This window comes from Dromaius novaehollandiae, chromosome 22 (assembly GCF_036370855.1).
Source record: "Dromaius novaehollandiae isolate bDroNov1 chromosome 22, bDroNov1.hap1, whole genome shotgun sequence".
Classification (NCBI taxonomy): domain Eukaryota; kingdom Metazoa; phylum Chordata; class Aves; order Casuariiformes; family Dromaiidae; genus Dromaius; species Dromaius novaehollandiae.
Window position 1 is genome coordinate 8395681 of NC_088119.1, and position 23675 is coordinate 8419355.

Here is a 23675-nt window from a genome sequence, read left to right on the forward strand (position 1 = left end):
CATTTTTTTTAATGCCTTAATTTCCCAGCGATTTTTTTTTTTTGGTTTCCTTCTCGTGTTTTTTTTTTTCCTTTTTCTCCCCGTTCTGTCTTGCCGGGTTGGCGAGAGGCACCCGAAACACGGGGGCACCGGCCCGGCCGCCGCTTTCTCCGAGGGTCGTTTTGGGGGGGAGGTCGGCTCTCGCCCGGGGGCCTCGTCTCGCTGTAAATAACTGGGTTTCTCGTCTCGTGCGCACAGACCAGCGACGGCTCCCGCCGTGTTCGTTGCCATGAAACTTTGTCCGTTCATAAAAAAAAAAAAAAAGGGGAAAAAAAAAAGGGAAAAACAAAGAGAAAAAAGAACACTTTCTTTTCCTGTTACTTCACCAGCCGAAGGGGACTCGGAGCGATTTTAGCTTTAAAAGAGAGAGGAAAAAAAAGAAACACGAAACAAAGGTATATAATTTTATTACAGATGTATTATTTAATAGTATTTTTTTAATGGATTGCACCGGTCGCTGGTCCTCGGGGCAGGCAGGGGGTTGGGGGGGGCGAGGATGGAAACGGTGCTTTGCGGTTTAAGTTATTCTGGGGTGTTTTGGGAAGCGGCTCCCTCCCTCCCCAGTCGCCCCCATCCCTATTAGCGGGGAGGCGGCACTGTCCCCGTGCGACGTCCCCAACTTGGGGACAGCCGCGGTGGTGGCAGTGCTTGCCCCCCTGCCCCCTGCCATCACCTCCCGGGGGAGACCCCGGCGGGATTTTGGGGGACCGGGGATGGGGATGGGGACCCTCCGGCCCTGGGATTCAAACCCGGGGCTGGGGGATCCCGGCGGGGACCTGTGGGGCTGCCCCAAAGCAGGGGGTCTCCGCCGTGTCCCCCCACCCCCGGCGCAGGAGGCAGGAACGACCCTCGCAGAGACGGAGAGCCCAGTGCGGGGGCCGCCTCGTGCGGGCTCGGCCCCCCCCCGCCGCCAGCCCTGCCTCGGTTTCTTTTCCGCCCGCCCGCTCGCGCGCTCTCGATATGGTTTTCAGTTGAGTATTTTGTAACATGTTACCGATGTTCGTCCTTGTATAAATAAAACCGTTTCTGGCAATACCCGGCGGCACCGCTGCTCTGCGTTTGGGGGCTCCCCGTGTGCCTCAGTTTCCCCGAGGCACGAGGGGGTGGGGGGGGATCAGCCAGCGGAGCAGAGAGAGCGCAGCGCCGGTTAAAAACTGGCTTTCTGTCCCCAAAACGGAGAGGGGGGGATGCGGATGCTCCCGGCCCGGAGCCGCCGTGATGGGCGCAGCGGAGGGCAAAACCAGGAGGGAGCAGCCGCGCCGGGGCGGCTACTCGGCGTGCGGGGAGCCGCGGGGGCCGGCGAGGGCAAGGACGAGCCGGGGCACCAGCGCGGCCACGAGCCAGGGCCCCGCGGCGTACTCGAGGAAGCTGGCGCCGTACCACAGGGCCGCGTGCTCGGGCCGCCGGAGGCCGCGGTGCAGCACCTGCACGGCCGCCACGGCCAGCACCGCGCAGGCCGCCCGCTGCCGGCGGCCGAGGCGCTGGCGGGGCGCCGGGGGGGAGCCGGCGGCCAGCCCCAGCCCCAGGGCGCTGCCGGCGTCGCGGCACACGGACGTGAAGGGCCGCGTGTCGAAGCGGAGCCAGGCGGGGTCCGCGCACCACTTGGTGGCCAGGCGGATGGACCTGCGGAGGGCACGGAGGCAGGGTCAGGGCGTCGGGGGGCACCACGGGACAGGGCAGCCGTGCCGGGCGCGCGCTCCTGCTCCGGCGGTGCGTGGGACGGATCCCCGCGCGCCGGCCGGGAACGGGCGGCGGGGCCGAGCGCTCACCAGTCGATGTCGACGCCGGCGGCGATCATGAGCCGGTGCACGGCGACGGCGCTCAGCAGCAGCCCCAGCGAGGTGCGGACGAAGAAGCCCAGCGGGCGCGCGGCCGGTGCGCGAGCGTGCAGGCCCCAGCCCAGGGCTGCCCCTAGACAGCGAGGACAGCGAGGCTGGGGCACGCGGCTGGCCTGGAGGGGGGGGGCTGGTGCCCCAAATGCCCCCCCAGCCACGGGGAGGGTGCCGGAGCCGGGGCAGGTGGGCCCCAAAGGGAGGGGGGGGTGACTTCACCCCTCGCTGTGCCACTGCCCAGCCCTGGTCCCGCGCGTCTCCGGGCAGAGGGACCCGGACCGTCCCAGCCCCGCCGGCCCCGCGTCACTCACCCGCCAGGATGCCGCCGACCACCTGATGGGGAAAGTGAGCGAGGACGAAGACCCGCGAGAGCCCCACAGCCAGCAGCAGGAGAGCGTAGGCGGCGAAGGGGGTCAGCTTCACCACCGCGCTGCGAGGCAAGGAGGGCGAGCGGTGGGGGGGGGGACACAGCCGGCGGGTTGCTGGGGCAGGGCTGGACCCCTCCGTGGCAGGAGGGAGGAGAGCAGCCACCAGCGAGGGAGACACCGCGGCTCAGCAGAGCAGGGAGGGCTTGGTGGGGGCTCCAGGGCTTGGCGGAGGGCTCCAGGGCTTTGCAAGGGGCCAGCCCGGCCTTGGTCTCCTTGTCCCCCCCACTGCATGGCACACTGGAGCGAGCCAGCCCCGCAGGCCCAGGGATCTCTCCCCGGCCACGGGCACTGTTAGATCAGCCCGGATGGGGCTGAGCGCAGGGTGAGCTCCGCGCAGAGCCGGCGGTGCAGGGAATGGCCTCACCTCCTGGAGTGCCTGGAAGCCAGCGCCGTCAGGGCGGTCACGAGCGGCCACAGCGCTGCCCCCGTGATCATGCAGTGGCCGGAGGGGCTGCCTGCGGAGGGGAAGCACAGGACGCTGAGCAAACCAGCCCTTGGGCTGGAGGACCCGGACACGGCAGCGTCACGGGGCCAGCCCCACACCCTGCTCGCTCCTGCCTGCACCAGAGGGAACAGCGTGGGATAATAAAGACCTCTGGAAAGGCCTCGCGGGCTGGGGCTGGGCACGCTGTGGCCAGCGGCAGCTGTTGTGGCTTCAGGCCTGGCCCCTCTGCATTGCAGAGCCCCGAAGGCAGCGCAGAGCTGATAAACGCCATCTCCTCTCCGCACCGATGCCTCCCCGGCGGGGCCTTGCCAGTGCGCAGCTACTTAGCGAGGGTGCCTGTGAGATTTTCACGCCTCCGTGCCTACAGCTAGCTTTATGGTCCACGTGGCTTCAACCCAGGATCAGCAAGGACAGGACATGCTCCGGGCATGGCGGCACCCCTCCGCCAGCCGGGATGAGCAGGGCTGAGCTGGAGGGCAGCGTCTGCTGAGCTTAGCCCTAACCGCCAGGCCGACCTGCCTTCGCCCCGGGGTCCCTCTTGGCTGACAACCAAGAGCCAAAGCAAAGGGCTCATCCTGGGGACAGGGATGGAGGGAGGCAAACAGTGTCTCCAGCACAAGCCAGCGCCCACGGGTGAGGGTGCGGCATCGCCCGCCCAGGAAAACAGGCAGGAAAGGGGCCCTGCAGACAGGGCAGGCCGGGTGGAAAGGGCGCGGGAGGCTCCGTCGTCCCCGCCGCCGGCAGACTCTCCTGCAGGTTTCCTGGCCCCAGAGCTGCCTGTGCTCTTTCCACCTTGCCAACGGCCGTGGCACCCGTCCTGCTCCCTGCCGCTCGCTCGTTTGCTCCGCTGCGAGTCGCTGGCTGACGGACAGCTTTCCCGCCCGGCCTGTCCTGCCAGCCCAGCGGCAGCCGCAGCGACGCAGGCCGAGAGCCGCATCGAGCTGCCTGCAAGGGACCTGGAGCACCGCGAGGGACAAGATCTCCCTGGCTCCTAAAGCACCACCCATGCGGGGCAATCGCAGCCCCGTCCCATGGGTGCCTACGGCCTGCCAGCCCCTCCGCTTTTGGCAGGACCTACTGCCTTTACTTATGTAGCTGAAGGGTAAATTCGAATTTTACAGATAGGAAACTGAGGCAGCTAGCCAGGAAAGAAGGAGCAATGCCTTCTCTAATGCTAGCTTTGCAGGAATGGGCTTCCTCGCCTCTGGCAGTGTCGTCTCTATAGAGCTAAGTGCTGGCAACGAAGCATATAATCGCTGAAGACACCTCAGATCTAAAATCAGCCAGACCTAAAGCTTCTCCGGATCCCTCTACGCCCTTTGAAGCAAATGGAGAATTGTCCAGTGCTGCCCCATCTCCCTGCGTGGTTTCAGCTCCATGCTCTCCCTTGCTAAACCGGGAAGTCACCGGCTGCCCCTCTGCAGCGGGAGCGGGGTGTCAGTGCGAGGCAGCGTGCAGGATTCTCCGGAGATGCGAGCCAAAGCTTCCGCCCGCAACTCACCTGGTCCCGTTTCACAGGAGACGGGGAACTGGCGCACTGAGACCGGCTGCTCCTTGAAGAGCCTCGACTCATGGACCCACCAGAACGGGCGCTCCCCAAATAAGAACCTGGTGGAGAGAGGAAAAACAGAACAGTGAATCGCTACGGAGCAAACCAGGCCAAAGCCTTCGTTGCCCGTGTGGTCCCCCCGGATCGGAGGGCCTGCTCCCCTGGCAGAGTCCCCTCGGCCATGCTACGGAGCCGCGGTGTCCGTAGGAGCCCGACAGAGCCAAGGCAGCAGCTCCCCACGGAGGGGATGGCGGGGATCCCCAGCACAGGCAGCCCCTAAACGTTGGCTCCCTTCCCACTCGGGCACGCGGCAGCAGGGCAGCTTCCCTGCCCGTTCTTGCGGCTCCTGGGCTACCCGTCGGCCTCGGATTGGCACGGTTTTGTCTGTTGTGAATGTCTGGCAAATGCGTCACCCGCGGTGAGCCGAGCTGCAGAAACCGCACGCTTTCAGCACGGCCCAGCAAGGAGCGGCGCAGGTGCCCGAGGGCTCGGTAAGTGGAAGCCTGCGATTGCGTTTTCGCCCTGCTGTTGCAAACGTGCCGTCACTCAGCCCTCAGGGATGCGCTGGGAGACAGGGACGACGCGGCGGGAACCTGGGCTCTCTCCTCACCATTTGAAGACCACGTTGAGCCACTCGGAGACCAGGCCAATCCACAGCACCGACACCCCCACCTTGCGGTCGAGAAAATAGGCGAGAGGGAAACAGACGGTGAAGATGCTTTTGGGATCAGCCAGGGAGGTCACCGAGAGCCAGAACTTCTCCAGCCAGGGCGGCCCCGACTGCAGCACCTCCGCGAAGCGGATACCAGTGGTATGCAGCACATCCATGGCACCAGGCTGGAGGGCCATGGCGCCAGGCTGGAGGGAGGGAGGGAGCGTTAGGGCTTGACACCGAGTGCGTGGGGCAGTTCAACGGGGAGAGATGGGGCTGGGGAAGGGGGTGTCACGCTGCGGCTCGCTGCTGAGCTCCCTGTGAAGTGCTGGGACTACCCTGGGGGGCTCCTTGGTGCAGGATGCCAAACCTGGCAGGGATTCCAGGAGCAATTTGACCATATCCCAAGGGAAAAGTCCAAGGAGGACTATTAACACTCAGACTTCCCCCCGCCGCAGCTCAGGAGAGCCCCAAGGTGCAGCGCGCCCGCAGCGGGGATAACGCCACGGGGAAGCGTCGCCACGTGTGCGAGGCCGGGGGCAGGAGGGGACCGGGGCTGCCAGCGTGGCCTGGTCCTCCCCGGGGGTACGTGGGGGCTGGTTCCCCCCTGCAGCGCCTGTCGCTGCCTTGCAGGGGATGGGGGGGTCTCCCTGGGGGGCGTCTGTCACCTGGGCCACCCCCCTGAGCCCAACTGCCCCTCTCCTGTCATAGCCCCCCCGCAACTGCCCCCACCCTGGTCCCACTGCGCCCAACTGCCCCCCCCGCCCCCTCTGAGCCTCCCTGCGCCCAACTGCCCCCCCCGCCCCCTCTGAGGCCCCCCGCGCCCAACTGCCCCCCCGGGCCCCCTCCCCTCGCCCCTCCGTGTCCCCCCCAGTCCCGCTGCTCCTCTCCCGCCCCGCTGCCTCCTCCCGCCCCTCCCCCGCGCTCACCCACCGCTCCCCGCCGCCGGCCGCCCGCCCGCCCGCCCGCCGCTTCCGCCTACACTTCCCAGCAGCCCCAGCGGCGCCGGCCGGCTACGGCGCGGCCCGAGGGACACGCGGCGCCGCGGCGCGTTTTCGCGGCGCCCCGCTGCCCCGGCGGCGGCGCGGCCGCGGGCCGGGGCCGGGCTGGGGCGGGGCGCGGCGAGCCCCGGCGCGGCGGCGGCGGCGGCAGCGGCGGCGGCGGCGGCGCCGCGCTCCCCTACCCGCAAGGTCACCCCGCCCCGCGGCGGCGCGCGCGCGGTGACGCGGCGGCGGCCCGGCCCCGCCCCGCCGCGCCGTGCCTGGCTGAGGCGAGCCGCGGCGGCCGCTGCTGGGGCTGAGACAAGATGGCGGCCCCGGGCGAGTACTTCAGTGTGGGCAGCCAGGTGTCGTGCCGCACCTGCCAGGAGCAGCGCCTCCAGGGCGAGGTCGTCGCCTTCGACTACCCCAGCAAGATGCTGGCGCTCAGTATCCCACCGGCCCGCGGGCGCGGCGCGGCGGGGCGCGGCGGGGCGGCCGGGGCCCGGCGGTGCCGGCCGGGCCCGAGGCGCCCGCCGGCGCCGGGAGGTGGGGGGCAGGCTGGGGGGGGGCTAAGGGGAGGCAGGGCGAGGTGCCGGGGGGGGTGGGGGAGCCCCGGGGGGCGCTGCAGGAGGGGGGGGGCTGGGAGGCGGGGGGTGGGGGAGAGGGGGCTGGGGGGCGCCGGGGGGGCTCCCTGAGTGGGGGGGCGAGGGGGGGCCCTGGAGGCCTGGCATGGCCCGGGCGGGGGCCATGAGGGAGCCTTACGGGTGGGGGTCTTGGGGAGGGGGTGAGGAGCCCTATAGGGGGGCTCTTGGTGGGGTCAGGAGCCCTATAGCACCCTTGAGGGGGCTCTTGGTGGGATGAGGAGCTCTAAAGAGGGGGCTTGGTGGGGCGAGGAGCCCTGGCGGGGGTTGGGGGGGGTGAGGAGCCCTATAGGGGGCCATTGATGGTGTGAAGAGCCCAAGGGGGTTTCTGGGGGGATGATGAGCCCTATAGGGGGGTCACTGATGGGATGAGGAGCCCTATAGAGGGGTCCTTGCTGAAATGAGGAACACTGGGGGGCAGTCATGGTGGGGGGGGTGCCCCAGAGGGGGCTTCTGTGGGGGGTGAGGAGCCCTGTAGAGGGGCACCTGGTGGGGTGAGGAGCCCTGGAGGGGGTTTGGGGGTTGTGAGGAGCCCTATAGAGGGGTGCTTAGTGGGGTGAAGAGTCCTAACAGGGGTTCTGCGGGGGGGGTGAGGAGCCCTGTAGAGGGGTTTTTGGTGTGGGGGGGTGATGAGCACTAAAGGAGACAGTTTATGAGGGGATGGGAAGCCCTATAAGGGGGTGGCTTGGGGATGGGGGAAGCCCTATAGAGGGGTGGGGGTAGCCCTGTGAGGTTTTTAGGGGAGGCCTTGAAGGCCTGGTGAGGCCCTATGGGGAGGGTAGGGGTGCCCTGTGGGGTTCAGGGAGGAAGGGGGGTGTTCTCTGAGGGGAGCCCTATAGGGAGGGCTCTTGGAGGAATGGGAACCATTGCAGAGGTTTAAGGGGAGGCCTTGGAGGCCCTATGGGGTAGGGGGGCCCTGTGGGGTTTAGGAAAGATGGGGGGCAGCCCTGTGAGGGGGGCCCTATGGGGGCAGGCCTGAGGGGAGGGGGAGCCCTGTGGGACGGTAGGGACAGGCTTGGGGGGAGGATGAGGAGGTCCAGCAGGTATAGGGGGAGCCCCACGGGGTCTCAGGGGACGGCGGGAGCCCTATAGGAAGAGGCTGGGGAAATGGGGAGTCCTATAGGGGTGTTGGGGGAAGGCCTGTGGGGGTTAAGGCAAGGCCTTGGAGCTGTGGGGGGGTCAGGGGAGCCCTATAGGGAGGGTGCCCCGGGGTGCCTGAAAGGAGGCAGGGGGAGCTAGGGCAGGCTGCCGGGGGAAGGGAAGAGCCCCAGAGAGGGAGCCCAGCAGGGAGATGAGCTCTAGGCTGGGGGTGTCTTGAAGGGAGGTTTGCAGCTGAAACGGGGCTGGCTCGGGGGGGCTGAAGCCGCCAGGGCTCGGCGAGGAGGCGAAGCCTGCTCCTCTTGTAGGCGCGGTGGCTGTGGGGTCGCTGGGGGTGGAGGCCTAGGAAGTGCCATGTGGTTGGGGGAGGGAAGGGGACGTGGGGCCTGGGACTGCAGGGAGAAGAGGCAGGGAGGCAGTGCTGGGGATGTAAAACATATACACGTGCACGCCTGCACGAGCCTGTGCTTTTCTTTTCAACCTGTGAGTATGGTGAGGGCAAAGGCTGTTATGAAGCGGCAGAGGAGCTGTGGAGGGTTCGTGAAGGTGGATGCTCAGCCCAGCAGCGGTGGTGGAAGCGGGCTGGAGAAGTACTTGGGGTGGTTCGTCGGCTCCAGCAGCCGGTTCTGGAGGGAAGCAGTGAGCTGTGGAGGGGGTGAGAGAGGGTTGTGTCTGGAGACTGCAGCTAAGAGCAATGCTGAAAGACAACAGGAAATGCCCTGGTGGGTGTTTGGGACAGCGATGTGGTTCTGGAGGGGCCTTGGGAATAGGGATGTGATCAGTAAAAGAACTGTAATTCATCCTGGGACATGGTTATACGGTTCATACAGGGGAAGTTCCCCAGGCCTGGGTGCTGTAGGAAGGTCTTAAAAGCTGTCCCACAGGTTGGCTCAGTGGATCAGGCTGATGGTCTGCCCCAGGGATGAGGTGCTAGTCTGAGGGTTCCCGTTCAGGCTTTGCTGTAAGTCTGGATCTTTCTTCACAAGTTGGGATGCTCCATCTTATCCTTCCAAAGAAAGAGACTTGCGCAGAGTTCCTTGGGCATCCTTGGGAAGTTTTCTCTTCGTTGAAGGGCATTTGCTAGTGAGGTCTTTACCTGCGCAGCTGCTCAGACTGGCTCAAGGGAGATGGGAGGAGAGGAAAACCGGCCTCTGTGAGTGTCTCCTCCTAGGACGAGACCCTGTTGATGTGGAAGAGGCTCTTTGCCAAGAAGCCCACCGTGGCTTTGCTGCGTTCCCTGCTCCCTCCAGCAGATGAAAGAGCGGAGGGCTAACTATGCAGCCTCCGCGGGAACAGATTGCGCAGGAATTAATGTCAGTTCTATAAAGGTTTTTCTGGGGGTGGTGCACTGTTGTCTAATTTACGCTTTCCAATCATGCTAGCAGTACCAACCACAACAAACCTCGCCTGTGTTCGAGGTGCTGTCTGGGAGGTGAGTGAGGGCGAGAAGGCCTCTTCCATGGACCTGCAGAGGAACACGTTACATCCGTACTAGGGGACTGTTCTCTGCGGAGGCCTTTGCTTTAGCTTTTGTTTACATAAGGAAACAGTTATGGGCATGAAATGTGTAACTTTAAGGCACAATAGTTGTTCTGGTCAGCTTCCCTGTGTAGACAAGCTCTCACGGCCTGATGTTTGCGTGGAGAGCGAAGCAGGCTGTGCTGCAGCTGAAGCTGTGGCAGCAGGACCTCTGCAGCTCCGTGACTAGCCCGGACTAAGCTGCTGCTTCTGAAAAGGCCACGCAGCATCCTAGGTCGTGTGTGTTGTGCTTACAGCAGCTATTGGCTGAAAGTTCTCGTCTGCTCTAGTCAGGAAAACCAAGTCAGCATCAAATGAGTCAAAGAAGAGATTGGTGGTGGTGTCTGGGTCTTGACCACGTGCTTGGCTGAGTAGGTGTTGGGATAGTGGAAGGACTCACTTGCTGAAAAATCAAATGTTCTCCTGACTTGCTTCTGGCTAGCTCTCTGTGGTCAGGCATGTCTCTGTCTAGATTTGTTTTCCTTAATGTTTTTTTCCTCCAGAATGCCCTTCTTCCAGTGGAAAGCCTAATCACGCAGATATCCTGCTTGTAAACTTACAGTATGTTTCAGAAGTGGAAATAATTAATGACCGCACGGAAACCCCTCCTCCTTTAGCTTCACTCAATGTTAGCAAGGTAAGAACATATCCCTCATGGGCTTGGACATGCTTGTTCCTGGGGAAAAGGGATTTGTGTGGTGAAGTCAATGCTGTTCCTCTTACTGGGGATGCATCAACTTTTAAACTTTAAATCACTTGCTTCAATCACGGCTTTACGTGGCCCTGCTGAGGGGGTTTAGGTTAAGATCTTGTCAGCGTATTGAGCTCTGTGACCTGTATGCTGGAGATCGCTTAGCGTGCGCTGGAGTTTCCGCAGTGAGGCTGCAGGATCCCCCTTTGCTTAGGGATTGTTCAGCGCCAAAGCCAAGGTCCTAGGTGAGAGAGGGGGAACTTCTGGGCTGCCACGTACACAACTGGACTGCAGCATCTCACGGTGCCAAGGAAAGCTCAGGCCTTTGGGGAGTTTGCTGACCAGCTTCACGCTGCAGTGTGCCGTGAGGCTCGTCGGGGTGCCTGGGGCCAGGTGGGCGATGTCGTTGGCTGCTTTTCCTCTGAGAGAGGGATTCTCTGTGAGTCCCTGGCATCCTGCGTGAGCTATCGCATGGCGAGGGTTGGTGGGCTGGATGCTCTGCTCGGCTGGGCAGGAGCTGGGGAATTGGGCCTGTTGCTGTCCTTGGCTACCCTGGGCGCTCATTTGTACATCAGTTTGGTGCGTGGTCTCCTTTTGTCTATATTTATACTATGGTGCTGGCTCCAGCATCGCTTGGGGTTTCCAATGAGATCCTGCTGCGTAGTTTTAAGCGCCTGGATGATGCTGCGTTCTCCCTTTAAAGCGCTGAAGGTGCAGGTTGGCCTCACGCCGTGGCTTACGCCCTCTTTGGAGGCTGTTGCACTGTGCACTGGCTTCCTGTAGCAGGAGTAAATGTGGATCTCTGGCAAGTGGATGCAAGTTGCAGCTTTAAACGCTGGCTATGACCAAGGATTTCTGCTTGGGGACCTCTGGGATGCTTTTAGTGATGTTGAGGCTGCACAGCCCCTTTTCACTCAGGAAAAGTCCGGTGGTCTTGATCCTCCCGGCTCCCACTGTAACCGCGATGCCTTTGGCCGAGCGACGTGGCAGTTTGCTGGCTAGAGGGAGGGAAGGTCAGCGCGTTGTGCTCCCCTGCTCTGGTGGGATGCCGAAGCCTCTGTATAAAAATGCAACAGGTTCTTCCTGTGACAGCAAACGATCCCAGTTCTCCAATCAAAGCCTCATGTAAAAGACTGGTATCGCCAAAGCTGTTGTGCTGCTCGTTACCTTGTGAGACTTCCCACCCCTTAACCTGTCACAGGCAGGTCCTCCTAGGTGGTCTCTCCCAAGACCCCGCGTTAAGAACACGCTAGGGAACTTCATGTGCTCTCGTGAACACTGATGCTAGAAGAGGTAGGTTAATGCTGTGGGGGTGACCGCTCTCCCTGTGGCCCCCTACCCGCATGGACGTTATTCCTTTTCCAAAACGGAGTCGCTTTTGGTATAGTCTGATTGCAGGATAGTGGACAGGAGCTGTAAAACACACGCAATCAGTTTAACTTTTGAGGAATTGCCTTTCATGCCTTATAAAAGAGGATAGTTTTGGATTCCCAGTGGTAGCGTCAAAAAAAGAGAAGTGAACCCAAGCTCTGGGTGCTTGTGGAAACGCTCTTGTGAGGGTCTGGGAAAGGTCGCCCTGAGGGGCTCCAGCCCTCCTGCCCCACGGAGGGGTCTCGCGGGGAGAGGGTGCCCCGGCCGGCTGCCTCGAGGCCATGTGCCTTGTTGGGTTGGTGTTTGGGAGAGTGCAGTCCTGGGGGGTTGTGGGCAAACCGGAGCCTTGAGGAGCTCCGGGAAAGCTGTGCGTTGGGTCTGGCTATGTGTTTTGTTTTGTTTTCCAGTTTGTATCTCCATGTGGAAACCTCCTTTTGTTGTAGATGGTTTCAGGTAGGCTGTGGGCTGGTTTTATGCTCGCCCGTGCCCAAGGCTGGCTGGTATTTGTGGTAGCTGGAGTTCCTTGTGAAATGCGCGGCCTGTGATGCCGCAGCCGGGGAGCGGAGTGCCGCTTGGGTGGCATGGGCCGTATTCCTGCCGGCCTCGGCTGAGCGGCCTGCAACTCCTGCGAGTTTCCTTCTCCCTGGATTATCATGTTGACAGAGGTTTCAAATGACACAATTGCCGTAAAGATGCAACTGTTCCTTGTAATCGCATCAAGCGATGTCGCTGAGAGCGTGGCTGGGAGGTGGACAGGCCTGTTGCGGGAAAATGCTCTCCGTGACATTGGCTTCATCTACTTGGTTCAGTTTTTCTGGCATCAAAGTAATTGCTGGGGATTTGGTGCAGGACAAACAAACCCATTCTTGTATTTAGGCAGTGTCAGGGGGATGGAAGTCTGCGCGGCCCCCGGTATGGCCATGTCTCCATCTCTCCTGTGGCAGCCACGTTGTTCTGCGTTGCGCTGACCCACCTGTCCTCTTCCGTGAAGCTGCAGGCGAGCTGGGGCCTGCCGGTGCCTCAGGACCGGAATACGGATAAATCGATGCTGGCGATAGCGGAGGAAAGAGCTCTCGCCACACAGGAACGCGCTCGCGATGCTCCGAGACAAACCCTTGCTTTGCTGCTCTGAGAGACCTTGGAGAGCGAGCAGAGCCCTGAGGAGACAGCGGAGCTCTCCCAGATAGATCCCAAATAGAAAGCAAATGCCAGGACCAGAATATTTGCTGGGTTTGGAAGGCAGTCTGGCCCATCTGGGGGGGTTAGACCTGTCGTGTGGAAAAGGAGTGAAGGGAATGAGCTTGCTGGCTGCAGCGGGAGGTGTGGGGAGGGGGTGAGCGGGCCGTGTCGGCTGCAGGTAGCTGTTGAAGGCGGCTTCGGAAGAGCCATCCTGAATGCAGAACCATCGGCAGCGCTCCGGGAAGCCCTGAGGGAGCTTGCAGGGAGAAAGGAGGGCGGCTTCGGTGAAGACGAGGAGTGAAAATCAAGGGGGAACCACTTTGAATCGATAACAAATAGCCAGGGCGCGGGAGGGCGGCGGGCGGGGAGAGCCTGGTGCTTAAGCTCCTGCAGTGAAAGGCTGGTGTGCGATCGCTGACCCCGTGACAGCTGCGGGATGGCTGGAGGAGTAGGAACGGGGATTGCAAAGAATCGGAATAGGAAGATAATGAAGGTGTGACTAAGGGTTGGCAGCAGTTCAGTCGAGATACAGCTGAACTCAAAGCTTCCTGCTGCCAGTGATGGGCACACGAGGGAGATGTTATTGAAAAGGCCCTGAACTGCTGAGGATTCGGTAAAATCTGCAGCCGTGGGAGCACAGGAGAGGAGCTGGAGGGAGAGGAGAGCCGCGAAACAAAGAACGTGTCGCCCAGGCTGCAAACGTCATGCTCTGACTCGCTTAGTAGTAAATTTTGCTGTTGCGCTTAAGCCTGGGCGGACATCCCAGATGGGGCACGGAGGGCACAGGGAACGGGGCGGCTGAGTCACGTATGCTGCCTGTGGGCTGGTGGCGGTGGGAGGGGGCTGGGAGCTGGGGGGAGGAAGGGGGTGTCTTTGAGCCGTGGTTAAAGGGAGGCCTCAAAATGGTTGTCTTCCCCGGGCGGTGGGGGTAAAACCTCCCTCTCCAGCTGCACCGTTTGGAGAGCGTTGCGTGAGCGAGGGGCCAGGCCTGTGCCCTGCCGGGGTGGGGGGCACCCGCGTCGGCTCTGCGCGAGCTGCCAGCCGGGATCGGAGCGGTTATCTCCAGCGCCGCGGGGGCTCTGCCCTGCGGGGCCCGAGCTGGGACATCTGGGGGGACGCCAGCCCGCGGAGCACCGGCCGTGGGATCTCGGCACGGCGCTCCGGAGCCGTCCGCGACCGCGCTGGGCTCGGCGAGCGGCACGGAGAGCTCGGCCGCCCGGTTTCAGCGGGACCCCCCCACCTTGCCAGCCGCCCCGGGGCGTGCTGCCTGCTTCCCCCGAGTAACCCGTCCTCGGGCTGCCTTGCTGCTCGCGCCGAGCCAGGCGGGAGGCCGTCGCGGCGGCGGGGGACGTGGCAGGGCGCTCGCTGGGCCTCGCCGACTCTCCTCGCCTTGCGCATATTTGGTATCATTCATGCAGACGTGAATAGGGAAGGGAAGTGACTCATTCATTCATGGAGTTGTTGCACAAGGTGCATATCTGAATCCGCTCAATGGCCCTCGCCGGAGCCGGGGGGCGTGAAACCGCGTGGGGCGGCGGAGGGGGCAGCACGCAGCGGGAACAGGGAAGCTATTTTGGACGCTTCAATTGGAGAGGCTGGAAGTTTAGAGAATCGGCACATCCCATTCACTTTTTGTCCGTGGCTGGCTGTGATGAACAGGGAGAGCGCGTCCTGTTGCGCTCTCGTTTCCCCTGTAAGGACCCTTCAGGTGGGGACCTTGGCGCGTGGTTGAGACTAGCCACAGTCGCAAGTCAGCTTTCTGGTGAGGGACCGCTGCGCTCTAGCTGGAAGCATGAGTGCTGAAGGGTGCTTGATGGGTGCCCTCAAGAGGACTGCAGTCCTGCCGGGAGGCGAGGAAAAGCCTGAGCCGTTGTAGCTGCTTGTCTTTGTCGTATCCCTCCATTCTGACGAGATGGGGTTTTGCTGGGTGCTGTTAATCCTGGGGTGGAAGGGTGCTAGATGAAGCAGTGGTGAGATGCTGCCCTTGGTGGCTTGCTGTGGTGTGTGGCGGTGCGCACGAGGGGCTCCTTCTCTCCTGAGCTTCTCCAGGATTTCCTTGCGGATGCCTGTTGTTACCTGCCTTCCTTGCAGGGCTCTCCCCAAAGCTAGACTCGCCTGTCTCGGCACGTGCTTCTCTCCTGGGACCTGGTACTGGAACAGCCGAGTAGGCAGGGAAGGACGAGCCGCTGCGGCCGCTGCTTTGAGCTAGAGGAGCATCCCGAGGCCCGGTGAAGCGTAGCCTCAGAAACAGGCAAAGCAAATCGAAATTTCCAGTGTGCGCTGCAAAGGGCTCAACTGCAAGGAAAGCGCTGCTTGGTGGGAAGATCTTCGGTGGAGCAGCCCTTTGGGAATGGGGGGAGGCGAAGGGGTTCGCTCTGCTCCATGCCGTAGGTCCGGCCCATCCACGTCACGAGAGGAATCATGTTTTGGTGAAGGCGACGGAGGCAGCTGAGAGCCAGGCTGGCCGGCCTCTGCGTTGAGTCTCCCTCCCAGCCTCGGGGAAGAGCCCCAGCTGGATGAGGTGTTAGCGAAGCCCTGGAGAAGGCTGGCGGCTGCTTGGATGACTCAGATGCAGGAAAGTTACTGGGGAACATTGCACCGAGTCGTATAAACCAGCTTTGAAGTCGGGCTGGCAACCTTGGAGGGAGCGATCTGCGCGCGGGGCTGGCTGCTTCAGAGCCCGTTTGTGCCGCCGCCTGGGCCGGAGCGGAGGCTGGCGAGCAAAAAGAGGAGCCTTTCTTCACCCCCCGTCCCTCTGCTAAGGCTTCCTAGCTGTTCGCTAAGAAGTTCAGGAGCGATGAAAAGCAAGGAAAGCAGGGCTGCGGCGAGCCTTGCTCGTCTGAGCGTGGAAAGCAGACACAACAGGCTATTTCTGCCCAGTGGTTGCTTTTCCAGATGGGCTGGGTGGGAGGGGGAAATCTGTCACTTATTAGCAGTTTGCTACAAAAAGTGCCCTTGCTCGGTGGGAGCTTGGGCTTTTCACGCCGAAACAGGGTCTTCAGAAAGTACTTTGCTGCTGTGTGAAGTGCACGTCCTTAACCAAGAGGGGTTTCTGATTGCCAAACTCGCTCGGTCGCTGGGCAAGGGGGAGAAACTGCTCCTTGGGAAGGTGCGTCTCCGTGTGACGCCGTCCCTCGTGCGGCACAGAGTTCAGTCCCGCTTCGCCCCTTGGGTCAGGAGCAGCACTCGGCTCGCGGCTGCGCTGGACCGTGACGCTACTGCGGGTCTTCTCCTCCGTGTCTTGGGCTGCAGCGCGTTTGCCCTTTTACTCGTCAGGGCCTCTGCCATTGTTGCTGTTTCTGGGGACAACCTGGGCTGGCTGAAGGGAACCGCTTGACCTCAGTGCCGCTGTCCTCATCTCCTCCCGGGCTTTCGAGGGAGCAGCGCTCTTGTCGGAGCAGCCGTCTTTGTGAGGGGTGCGGAAACGGATGACCAGGCAGCTCCGAAGCCCGTCCCCTGCCCGCACCTCCGCTCCGAGCAGCTTTTGAGCGTGTCCAGCCTTGCAGGGATCGCTCCGAGGAAAGAGCGGCTCGTCTAGCGGTCCCGCGCGGCGTGGCCCGGCGCGGCCGCGTCAGCAGCGAGCCACGTGAGAGCGGCGCTCGCTCGGCAGCGCGGCGGCTTCCCCGGCTGGGGGAGGGCGGTTCGGGTGGGCACCGCGCATCCCCGGGCAGGAGGCAAGCGTCCGGGTCCCGGCACGTCTGCGTCCCCACCAGCGCTTGTTCCTGAGCAGAGCCGCGGAGAAAAGCTATGTTTCCTTTATTTTTGTGTGCGTTTTGGAGCGCTCGCAAGCGTGAGGCCTTTCCTGCGTAGGCGGCTATGCTAATGTGGCTCTTCCACTGCAGCAGCTCTCGCAGGGGAAAGCGGCTTGTCCGGCGCGTCGCTCGCGAGGATGTCACTGCCTGCGGGTCTCCTGCCTCGAAGCAGTCGCAGCCACTTTCTCCGCTGTGGATTTTACTGCAGGGGATGAGCGAGGGGTGGAGTTTCCCCTCTCTATTCTGGGATGATGCGAGCGCAGGATTAAGCTTCCCCACATGCGGACGTTGTGCGCTGCCAGAGTGACTCTTTTGTTGTTGTTCCCAAATAACTGCTCTGCTTTTTTTGGAACAGAATAACCGTTCTGGGATAGAGTTGCTCATATTCCAGCGTGGTCTGTGTGGAGGCATTTACACCATATTAGCCCTAACGTAATGGTTATTCTGGACTCATCCTGCCCGTCTGCATCCCCGGTTGTCAAGTGCTGGATAAACAGCAAGCGGTGGAAGGTGGTTTGGACCTGAAGTGCAACAACTTGTTCGGAAAGGGCAGCGGCAAATCTGGCACTTGTGTATTTGGCCCCAGCAGCTAATCTTCCCCCTGTGGGTTTTGCCTGAAGGGGGGAACGCAGGAAGATGATGCCCCCCAACACACCCCGTCCCTGAAAAGCCTGGCCAAAATGCCCAGGGGACACAAACAGCGGTGAAGATGACTTGAAACAGGTTAAACCATGAGTTGAGGTTGCCCTGAAATTTAGCCTGTGATGCAAACAGTGAACAGCAGAGCTGTATTTTAGTGTATAGGAGACTTAGGCTAAATGTTGCTTGCCCCGGACCTGCGTGAAGGCGCTGAGCGAGGCTGGGCTCCCTGCGTGGGGACCGCTCTGCTCCTGTCCCGCTGGCTCGAATCCAGCGCTGGTCGGCGGCCTGTCCGCAGTGCCAGTGTCCCCAAAGCCTGGTGTTGCTCACGGGGGGGCACGTGAAGCTCGGTGCTCTCCAAGTGAAGGGGCTTCGCTTTCTGGCGAGGCTTGCCTGGTGTTTTCTCACAAACCTTGCGTTTGCACCCAGATGTGCACGCAGAGAGCAGCTTCGGCGCGAGCAGGAGCGGACCTCGCTCCTGAGAGCGGGCCGGCAGCTCTGCCCTGCTCGTGGCTCGCTGTCCGTCCGCCCGCGCTTGGATTGTGCTCAGGGGAGCCCCGTGTCTCTCTCTCCCCTCCAGCTTGCCAACAAAGCACGGACGGAGAAGGAAGAGAAGCTGAGCCAGGCGTATGCAATTAGTGCTGGTGTCTCTCTGGAAGGACAGCAGCTCTTCCAGACTATACATAAGACGTAAGTAGATGCAATCGGTGGCTTCTGCTCTCTGCCTTGGCCCTTGTGACCTGCGGCGTTTTGGGCCACACGCCTCCCTCCATCGCTTCCTCGGGATAACTGGGGAGCTAGAGAGCTCCCTTGGGGCAGGAGCTCCCAGTAAGCGTGTCCATGTCTCTGACTGGTCTCGCTGGTGCTCCAGGCTCCTCGTTCCTGCTGGAGTTGCCTGCCGTTCTCCTCTCCCCTCCCCTGCTGTCCCAAACTGGCACCTGGTCTGATCCTGCCCCAGGGGCCGTGTGCCTCCTCGGGGAGACGCGGCTCTGCCGATGAGACGCGGCCGCGCTCGGAGGGGCTGGGGGGCGAGGGGGGGGTCCGCTCTGCCGGGAAGCTGCTGATCCTGTTCCCTCCTGCCTCCCCGCAGCATTAAAGACTGTAAATGGCAGGAGAAGAACATAGTTGTGATGGAAGAAGTTGTTATTGCCCCTCCGTATCAAGTGGAAAACTGTAAAGGCAAAGAGGGAAGTGCGCTGAGTCACGTACGCAAAATAGTAAGTGGGGCTCAGGGTGGGGGGCGCGCCGGGGTGGGGGGCGCGGGGGGCGTCCGGCGGGGGCTGGCACCCCTGCCCGCCTGGCGCCCGCCTCGCTGAGCCTTCTCTCCATCCCCGCCACCCTCCCGCTCCGTAGGTCGAGAAACATTTTAGAGATGTGGAAAGCCAAAAGGTAATGCAGCGTTCACAAGCACAGCAAACACAGAAGGAGACCTCCCTGGCGTCCTGAGTCCCACCGCCAGCGCCGGGGCTCCGCCGCCGCCCGGCAGCCAACGCCGACGTCTCCAGCGGAGGCCGGGGCGGGAGGGCAGGGGAGCAGTTTTATTCCCTTTCGGGCTCGTTAATGGGGAGCTCACCGATTCCAAACCTTAGACTTTAAAAAAGAAAAAAAAAAAAAAGAAAAAAAAAGAACGAGAAAAGAGAATAATTTAAAAGCTCATGCATTACTTGACTAACAGACTTTCTTTTGTCCGCCATGTTTTCTTTCCTACGAGCCAGTCAGACTCTGTTAGTTTTATTTTTTGACGTTTCTCTCCTTTCCTCTCCCCCTGCCGAGAAAGCCCCCCCCCCTTTACTTTTCTAAAGGGGGGAGTGTCACCCCGTGCCCCCCATCCTCCCTCTCTGCCCCTCTGTAACATAGGAGCATCTCTCCCTCGCCCATCCCCGTCCCCAGAAAACCCCTCTAAAAAATAAAAGTAACAAGCTGACTGAGGCAACTGAATCGGGACCTTTGTGACCAGCGTGGTCTCGTTTTAATTTTGTTTGCACAGGGCAAGGCTTGAATTAGTCTTATTTTTCTTATCTTTAAATATATATATGAATATATATTAAAATGTTCTTTAAATATTTTCTGCTTCTAGCAGTTCTCTCAACCAGGATCATGGCAAAAAAACCCTACCCCGACCCCAATCACCCCTCCGACCCTATCGGCCCTCGACTGCGAGGGTTTTTTTTCCCCTCCCCGGGCCTCTGCGCAGAGCTGGAACGGGTTTTTCTGCATGGGATTTTGTGGGGGGGGCCCTGGGTCATGGCGTGTCCCCCCCCCCCCCCCCCCAGCCGCTGCAGGCCCCCCCCCCGGCCCAGGGCACCGTCTCCGCTGCCGGAGGGACACGGCTCGCGGGAGCCCAAGTGCCTTTGCCGAGTGCCCGGGGGGGGCTCGGAGCCGCCCCCCTCCCTCCGCGGGCACCCGGTGTCAGGCGGCGGTGCCGGGGCCCCCCGCTGCCTCAGCCGTGGCCCCTCGGGGGGCCAGGGGGGGCCGGAGCTACGGGGGGGCCTGGTATTTCCCCTTTGCTTTACTTTTATTTTTTTCTTTTTCCTTTTTTTTTTCCTTTTTTTTTTTTGCCATGATCCTCCCCCCCTTACCTTTTTTGTTTTGTTTTTTAAAATAAATGGATCAAAATCAAATAATTCAAGCCCTGCCTTTAGAAGAAAAAAAAAAGGAAAATTTTTTAGTATTGTTTAGCAAAACAATAAAACCCGAAATTTTTTTAACCATCACCCGTGTCTGGAGCCGTGGGTCTGTGGGGGGGGGGGCGGGCTGTAGCAGCGGGTGCTGAGCGGCCTCGGGACCCTTGTTTGTGCGTGAGCCGGGGGGGTCCGGGCCGGCTCCCTGTGGGCGGGTGGTGGTGACGGTGCCTCGGCCAGCCGTGGGGCAGCGCCGGGGCCTGGGGGAGCTGGATGTGGGGGTGTGGGGGCACTGGGATGTGTGGGGGGTGCAGGGTGGGTGCTGGGACGTGGGGGGGTCCCAGGGTGCACATGGGGGTCCTGGGGGGCATGTGGGGGTACCAGACATGGGGCACTGGGATGTGCGTGGGGGTACAGGGCCATGCAGGGGGGTATGGGGGCACGTGGAGGGCACTGGGATGTGTGGGGGGGTACTGGGACGTGGGGGCGTGGGACACTGGGATGTGGTGGGGGTACTGGGACATGTGTGGGTACTGGATCTGTGGGGCACTGGGATGTGGGGGGGGGCACTGGGAAATGCGTGGGGGTACTGGGCCATGTATGGGTACTGGATCTGTGGGGCACTGGAATGTGTGGGGGGGCACTGGGAGATGTGTGAGGGGTATGGGGACACATGGGGGTACTGGGACACCGGGGGGGGGGGTACTGGGCCGTGTGTGGGTACCGGATCCGTGGGGACTGGGACACGTGGGGGTGTGCTGGGAAATGGGGGGGTACTGGGCCATGTGTTGGTGTGGGGCACTGGGATGTGGGGGGGTACTGGGAAATGGGGGGGTACTGGGCCAGGTGTGGGCACCGGGACCCGTTGGGGGGGAACTGGACACGTGGATACTGGGACGCGTGGGGCACCGGGACACACGTGGGGGTCCCGCAGACGTGGGAGTACCGGGACACGGGGGGGGCACCGGCACACACGTGGGAGTACCGGGACACGGGGGGGTCCCGGGGCGCGCGCCGGGCGGGGGGGGCCGGAACGGCGGCGCGGCGGAACGCGGCGGCGGCGCGGCGGTTGCCGGCGGGGCGGGCGGCGGCGGCGCGCGCGGGGCGGGGCGGGGGGGCGGGGCTTCCGGCGGGGCGGGGCGGGGCGGGGCGGGCGCGCCGAGATGGCGGCGGCGCGCGGGTGGCGGCGGCGGGCGCTGCGGCTGCTGACGGCGGGCGGCGGCGTCCTGCTGACGCGGTTCCCCTTCTGGCACTGCTTCAGCGGGCTGCTGCTGTGCGCCGAGCGCGCCGACGGCCGCCGGTGCGACCCGCGACGGGGCCGGCGAGCGGGGGCCGGGGCGAGCCGGGGCCTGGGGGGTCACTGGGGGCTGGGGGGTGAGTTGGGGCCTGGGGGAGAAGAAGCAGGGCCCCGGGGGGCACGCTGGGGCCTGGGGGGTAACTGGGGCCTGGGGGGTAACTGGGGGCTGGGGGGTAACTGGGGGCTGGGGGGTAACGGGGGGCTTTGGGGTGTCGGGGGCTGGGGGTAGTTGGGGGCTGGGGGGTAACTGGGGGCTTTGGGGTGTCGGGGGCTGGGGGTAGTTGGGGGCTGGGGGGTAACTGGGGGCTGGGGGGTGTCGGGGGCTGGGGGTAGTTGGGGGCTGGGGGGTATTAGGGGCTGGGGGAGAAGAAGTTGGAGGTTAGGAAGCGTTGGGGCCTGGGGGGTAATTGGGGGCTGAGAGGTATTAGGGGCTGGGGGGTAACTGGGGGCTTTGGGGTGTTGGGGACTGGGGGGTGAGTTGGAGGCTGGGGGGTAATTGGGGGCGGGGGGGTATTAGGGGCTGGGGGAGAAGAAGTAGGGGGCTGGGAGCAAGTTGGGGGCTAGGAAGTGTTGGGGCCTGGGGGGTGAGTTGGGGGCTGAGGGCAAGTTGGGGGCTGGGGGTGTTAGGGACTGGGGGGTGTTGGGGGTGGGGGGCATCAGGGCTTGGCGAGTGGGGATAGGGGGCTGGGGGGCAAGCTGGGGGCTGGGGGGAGCAGGGGGAGGAAGGGGGGCAGTGTGGGAGTCTGGGGAGGGGCTGGGGGGCAGTGGGGCTGGGGTCGTTGGGGGTTAGGTGAGTGGGGGGAGGACTCGGGGGTCATTGGGGTGGGGGTCATTGGGGCTAGGGGGGTGGGGGGTGGGCTGGGGGGTCATTGGGGGCTGGGGGTCTTTGGGGGCTGGGGGAGCAGGGGGTGGGCTGGGGGTTATTGGGGCTGGGGGAGCAGGGGTGGGGGGTCGGGGCAGTGGAGAGGGGAGGGGGCGAGGACCAGCAGTGGCCGGGGGGGCCGGGAGTTGGGGCTGGGGGGGGTCATGGTGCGGGAGAGGGAGTTGGGCCTGGGCCGGGGGGTTGCAGCGGGGCAGGGGAACGGCGTTTGGGGCAGGGGTGCTGCAGCCGCGAGGGCGAGCGGGGCTGGGGGGGGGGGGGGCGACGGGGGGGCTCGAGCGGTCCCGGCCCCCCCCCCAGGAAACCCGACATCCCCATCCCCTACCTGTACGTGGACATGGGGGTGGCCGTGCTCTGCGCCAGCTTCATGTCCTTCGGCGTCAAGCGCCGCTGGTTCGCCCTGGGCGCCGCCCTGCAGCTCGCCGTCGCCACCTACGCCGCCCACGTCGGCGGCCACGTGCACTACGGCGACTGGCTCAAGGTGAGCCCGACCCCCCCATCCCGCCGCCGACCCCCCCCCGGCGGCCCCCCGGCGCTGACGGCGCCCTCGCCCAGGTGCGGATGTACTCCCGGACCATCGCCATCATCGGCGGCTTCCTCATCCTGGCGAGCGGCGCCGGCGAGCTCTACCGCCAGAAGCCGCGCAGCCGCTCCCTGCAGTCCACGGGGCAGGTCTTCCTGGGCATCTACCTCATCTGCCAGGTACGTGGGGCTGGGGGCACCCGCCCCGGCCCCCCCCGACGCTGCCCCCACCTCGGCACGGCCCGCGCGGGCTTTGCCAGTTGCCAAAAGTCGCGGCCGGCCCCGTTTCGGGCAGCGCCGCCGGCCCTGGGGCCTTGCTGGTGGCCACGCGGCCGGTTGGATGCGCTGGTTGGGATCGCCACGGTCCCATGGGTGCCGGCCGCTCCGCACGCGGGTCTCTCCCTGCCGTTTGCACGCGTCCGGCTGGGAATGGGCTGCCTCCGCGGTGCCGTGCCGGGCGAACGCGACTCCGTGGCTCCGCCGCAGGCCTACTCGCTGCAGCACAGCAAGGAGGACCGCCTGGCCTACCTGAACCACATCCTGGGCGGCGAGCTCACCCTCCAGCTGCTCTTCGTCCTCTACGGGCTGCTCGCCTTGGCCTTCCTCTCGGGCTACTACGTGCGCGCGGCGGCGCAGGTCCTCGCCGTGCTGCTGCCCCCCGCCATCCTGCTCATCGACGGCAACATCGGCTACTGGCACGACGCGCGCCGCGTCGAGTTCTGGAACCAGATGAAGCTCATCGGGCAGAACGTGGGCATCTTCGGGGCCGTCGTCATCCTGGCCACGGACGGCTGAGCGGGCGGGCGCGCGGGCCAGGACTGCCGCGAGGGGCCGGGCGGCGGGAGCGGCTTTTTTTATTTTAAAGAATCACTGCTATTTATTCTTTTTTTTTTTTTTTTTTAATTTGTAAATATTTGGTATTTTGGGTGAGGGCCAAAGGATGGGGCGGGTTCTGCCCCCCGCGGCAAGGGGGAGTCGCGGGGGCTCTCGCTTGCCGGGCTCTGGCCACTGTGTGGTCGGCGTCCGGCTGGGCCCCGAGCGCCCGCTCGCTCCCGTCGCGCTCCCCCCACTCCGGTGTATTTTTACTGATGAAATAAGTCTTTTACCTCCTCCCCGGGCTCTGTCGGCTGTTGGGCGCGGGGCAAAGCCGGGCGGAGGGGGGCTGCGCCGAGCTGGATGCTGACGCCACGCGTCTCCCCCGGGTGTTTGGGCCTCATCCTGCCCTCCGTGGCGGGGGGAAACTGAGGCAGGGGAGAAACTCCCCGGCAGCGATGTGTCGCGGGGGCTTAACGTGCCGTTTATTGGGCGGGGGGGGGATTAGGCCAAGGCTGGATCATCCGTGGGGCTGGGGGAGCCGTCGCCTGGGTCGCCGTCCCCGACGCGTGGCAGGGGGACGTGGGGCAGCGTGGGGAGGTGGCTGCAGCCGTTGCAGGGAGAAGGGGGGGCCGGAGCCGGCGGCGGGGGCCGCGTGGCGCCGCGGGTCCCGGCCCCCCCGTCGGAAGCGCATTAGCAGCGGGCGCGGAGCCAGCGGGCGCTGGCGG

General features: G+C 63.5%; 3 protein-coding genes across 6 annotated transcripts; 2 read left to right on the top strand and 1 right to left on the bottom strand.

Annotated features, from left to right (window-relative positions):
* Positions 1-430: 430 nt before the first annotated feature.
* On the bottom strand, positions 431-6181 carry G6PC3 (glucose-6-phosphatase catalytic subunit 3). 3 transcript variants are annotated; one of them, XM_064524582.1, is made up of 7 exons: positions 6129-6181; positions 4904-5151; positions 4246-4352; positions 2664-2754; positions 2183-2301; positions 1809-1950; positions 431-1662 (listed from the first exon to the last, which is right to left on the bottom strand). In XM_064524582.1, the coding sequence occupies exons 2-7, from the start codon at positions 5140-5142 to the stop codon at positions 1308-1310; spliced, it is 1053 nt and encodes a 350-aa protein (XP_064380652.1). In that variant the 5' UTR covers positions 5143-5151; positions 6129-6181; the 3' UTR covers positions 431-1307. The 3 variants fall into 3 exon arrangements, with proteins under 3 accessions (XP_064380652.1, XP_064380653.1, XP_064380654.1); XM_064524583.1 differs by lacking the exon at positions 6129-6181 and adding an exon at positions 5879-6109; XM_064524584.1 differs by lacking the exon at positions 6129-6181 and adding an exon at positions 5875-6109.
* On the top strand, positions 6142-18588 carry LSM12 (LSM12 homolog). Its single transcript, XM_064524593.1, has 5 exons — positions 6142-6372; positions 9686-9819; positions 17395-17504; positions 17905-18031; positions 18168-18588. The coding sequence occupies exons 1-5, from the start codon at positions 6252-6254 to the stop codon at positions 18258-18260; spliced, it is 585 nt and encodes a 194-aa protein (XP_064380663.1). The 5' UTR covers positions 6142-6251; the 3' UTR covers positions 18261-18588.
* A 1972-nt stretch (positions 18589-20560) lies between these two features.
* TMEM101 (transmembrane protein 101) lies at positions 20561-23244 on the top strand. 2 transcript variants are annotated; one of them, XM_064524589.1, is made up of 4 exons: positions 20561-20735; positions 21913-22093; positions 22168-22314; positions 22621-23244. In XM_064524589.1, the coding sequence occupies exons 1-4, from the start codon at positions 20599-20601 to the stop codon at positions 22927-22929; spliced, it is 774 nt and encodes a 257-aa protein (XP_064380659.1). In that variant the 5' UTR covers positions 20561-20598; the 3' UTR covers positions 22930-23244. The 2 variants fall into 2 exon arrangements, with proteins under 2 accessions (XP_064380659.1, XP_064380660.1); XM_064524590.1 differs by having other exon boundaries at positions 21976-22093.
* Positions 23245-23675: the final 431 nt, after the last annotated feature.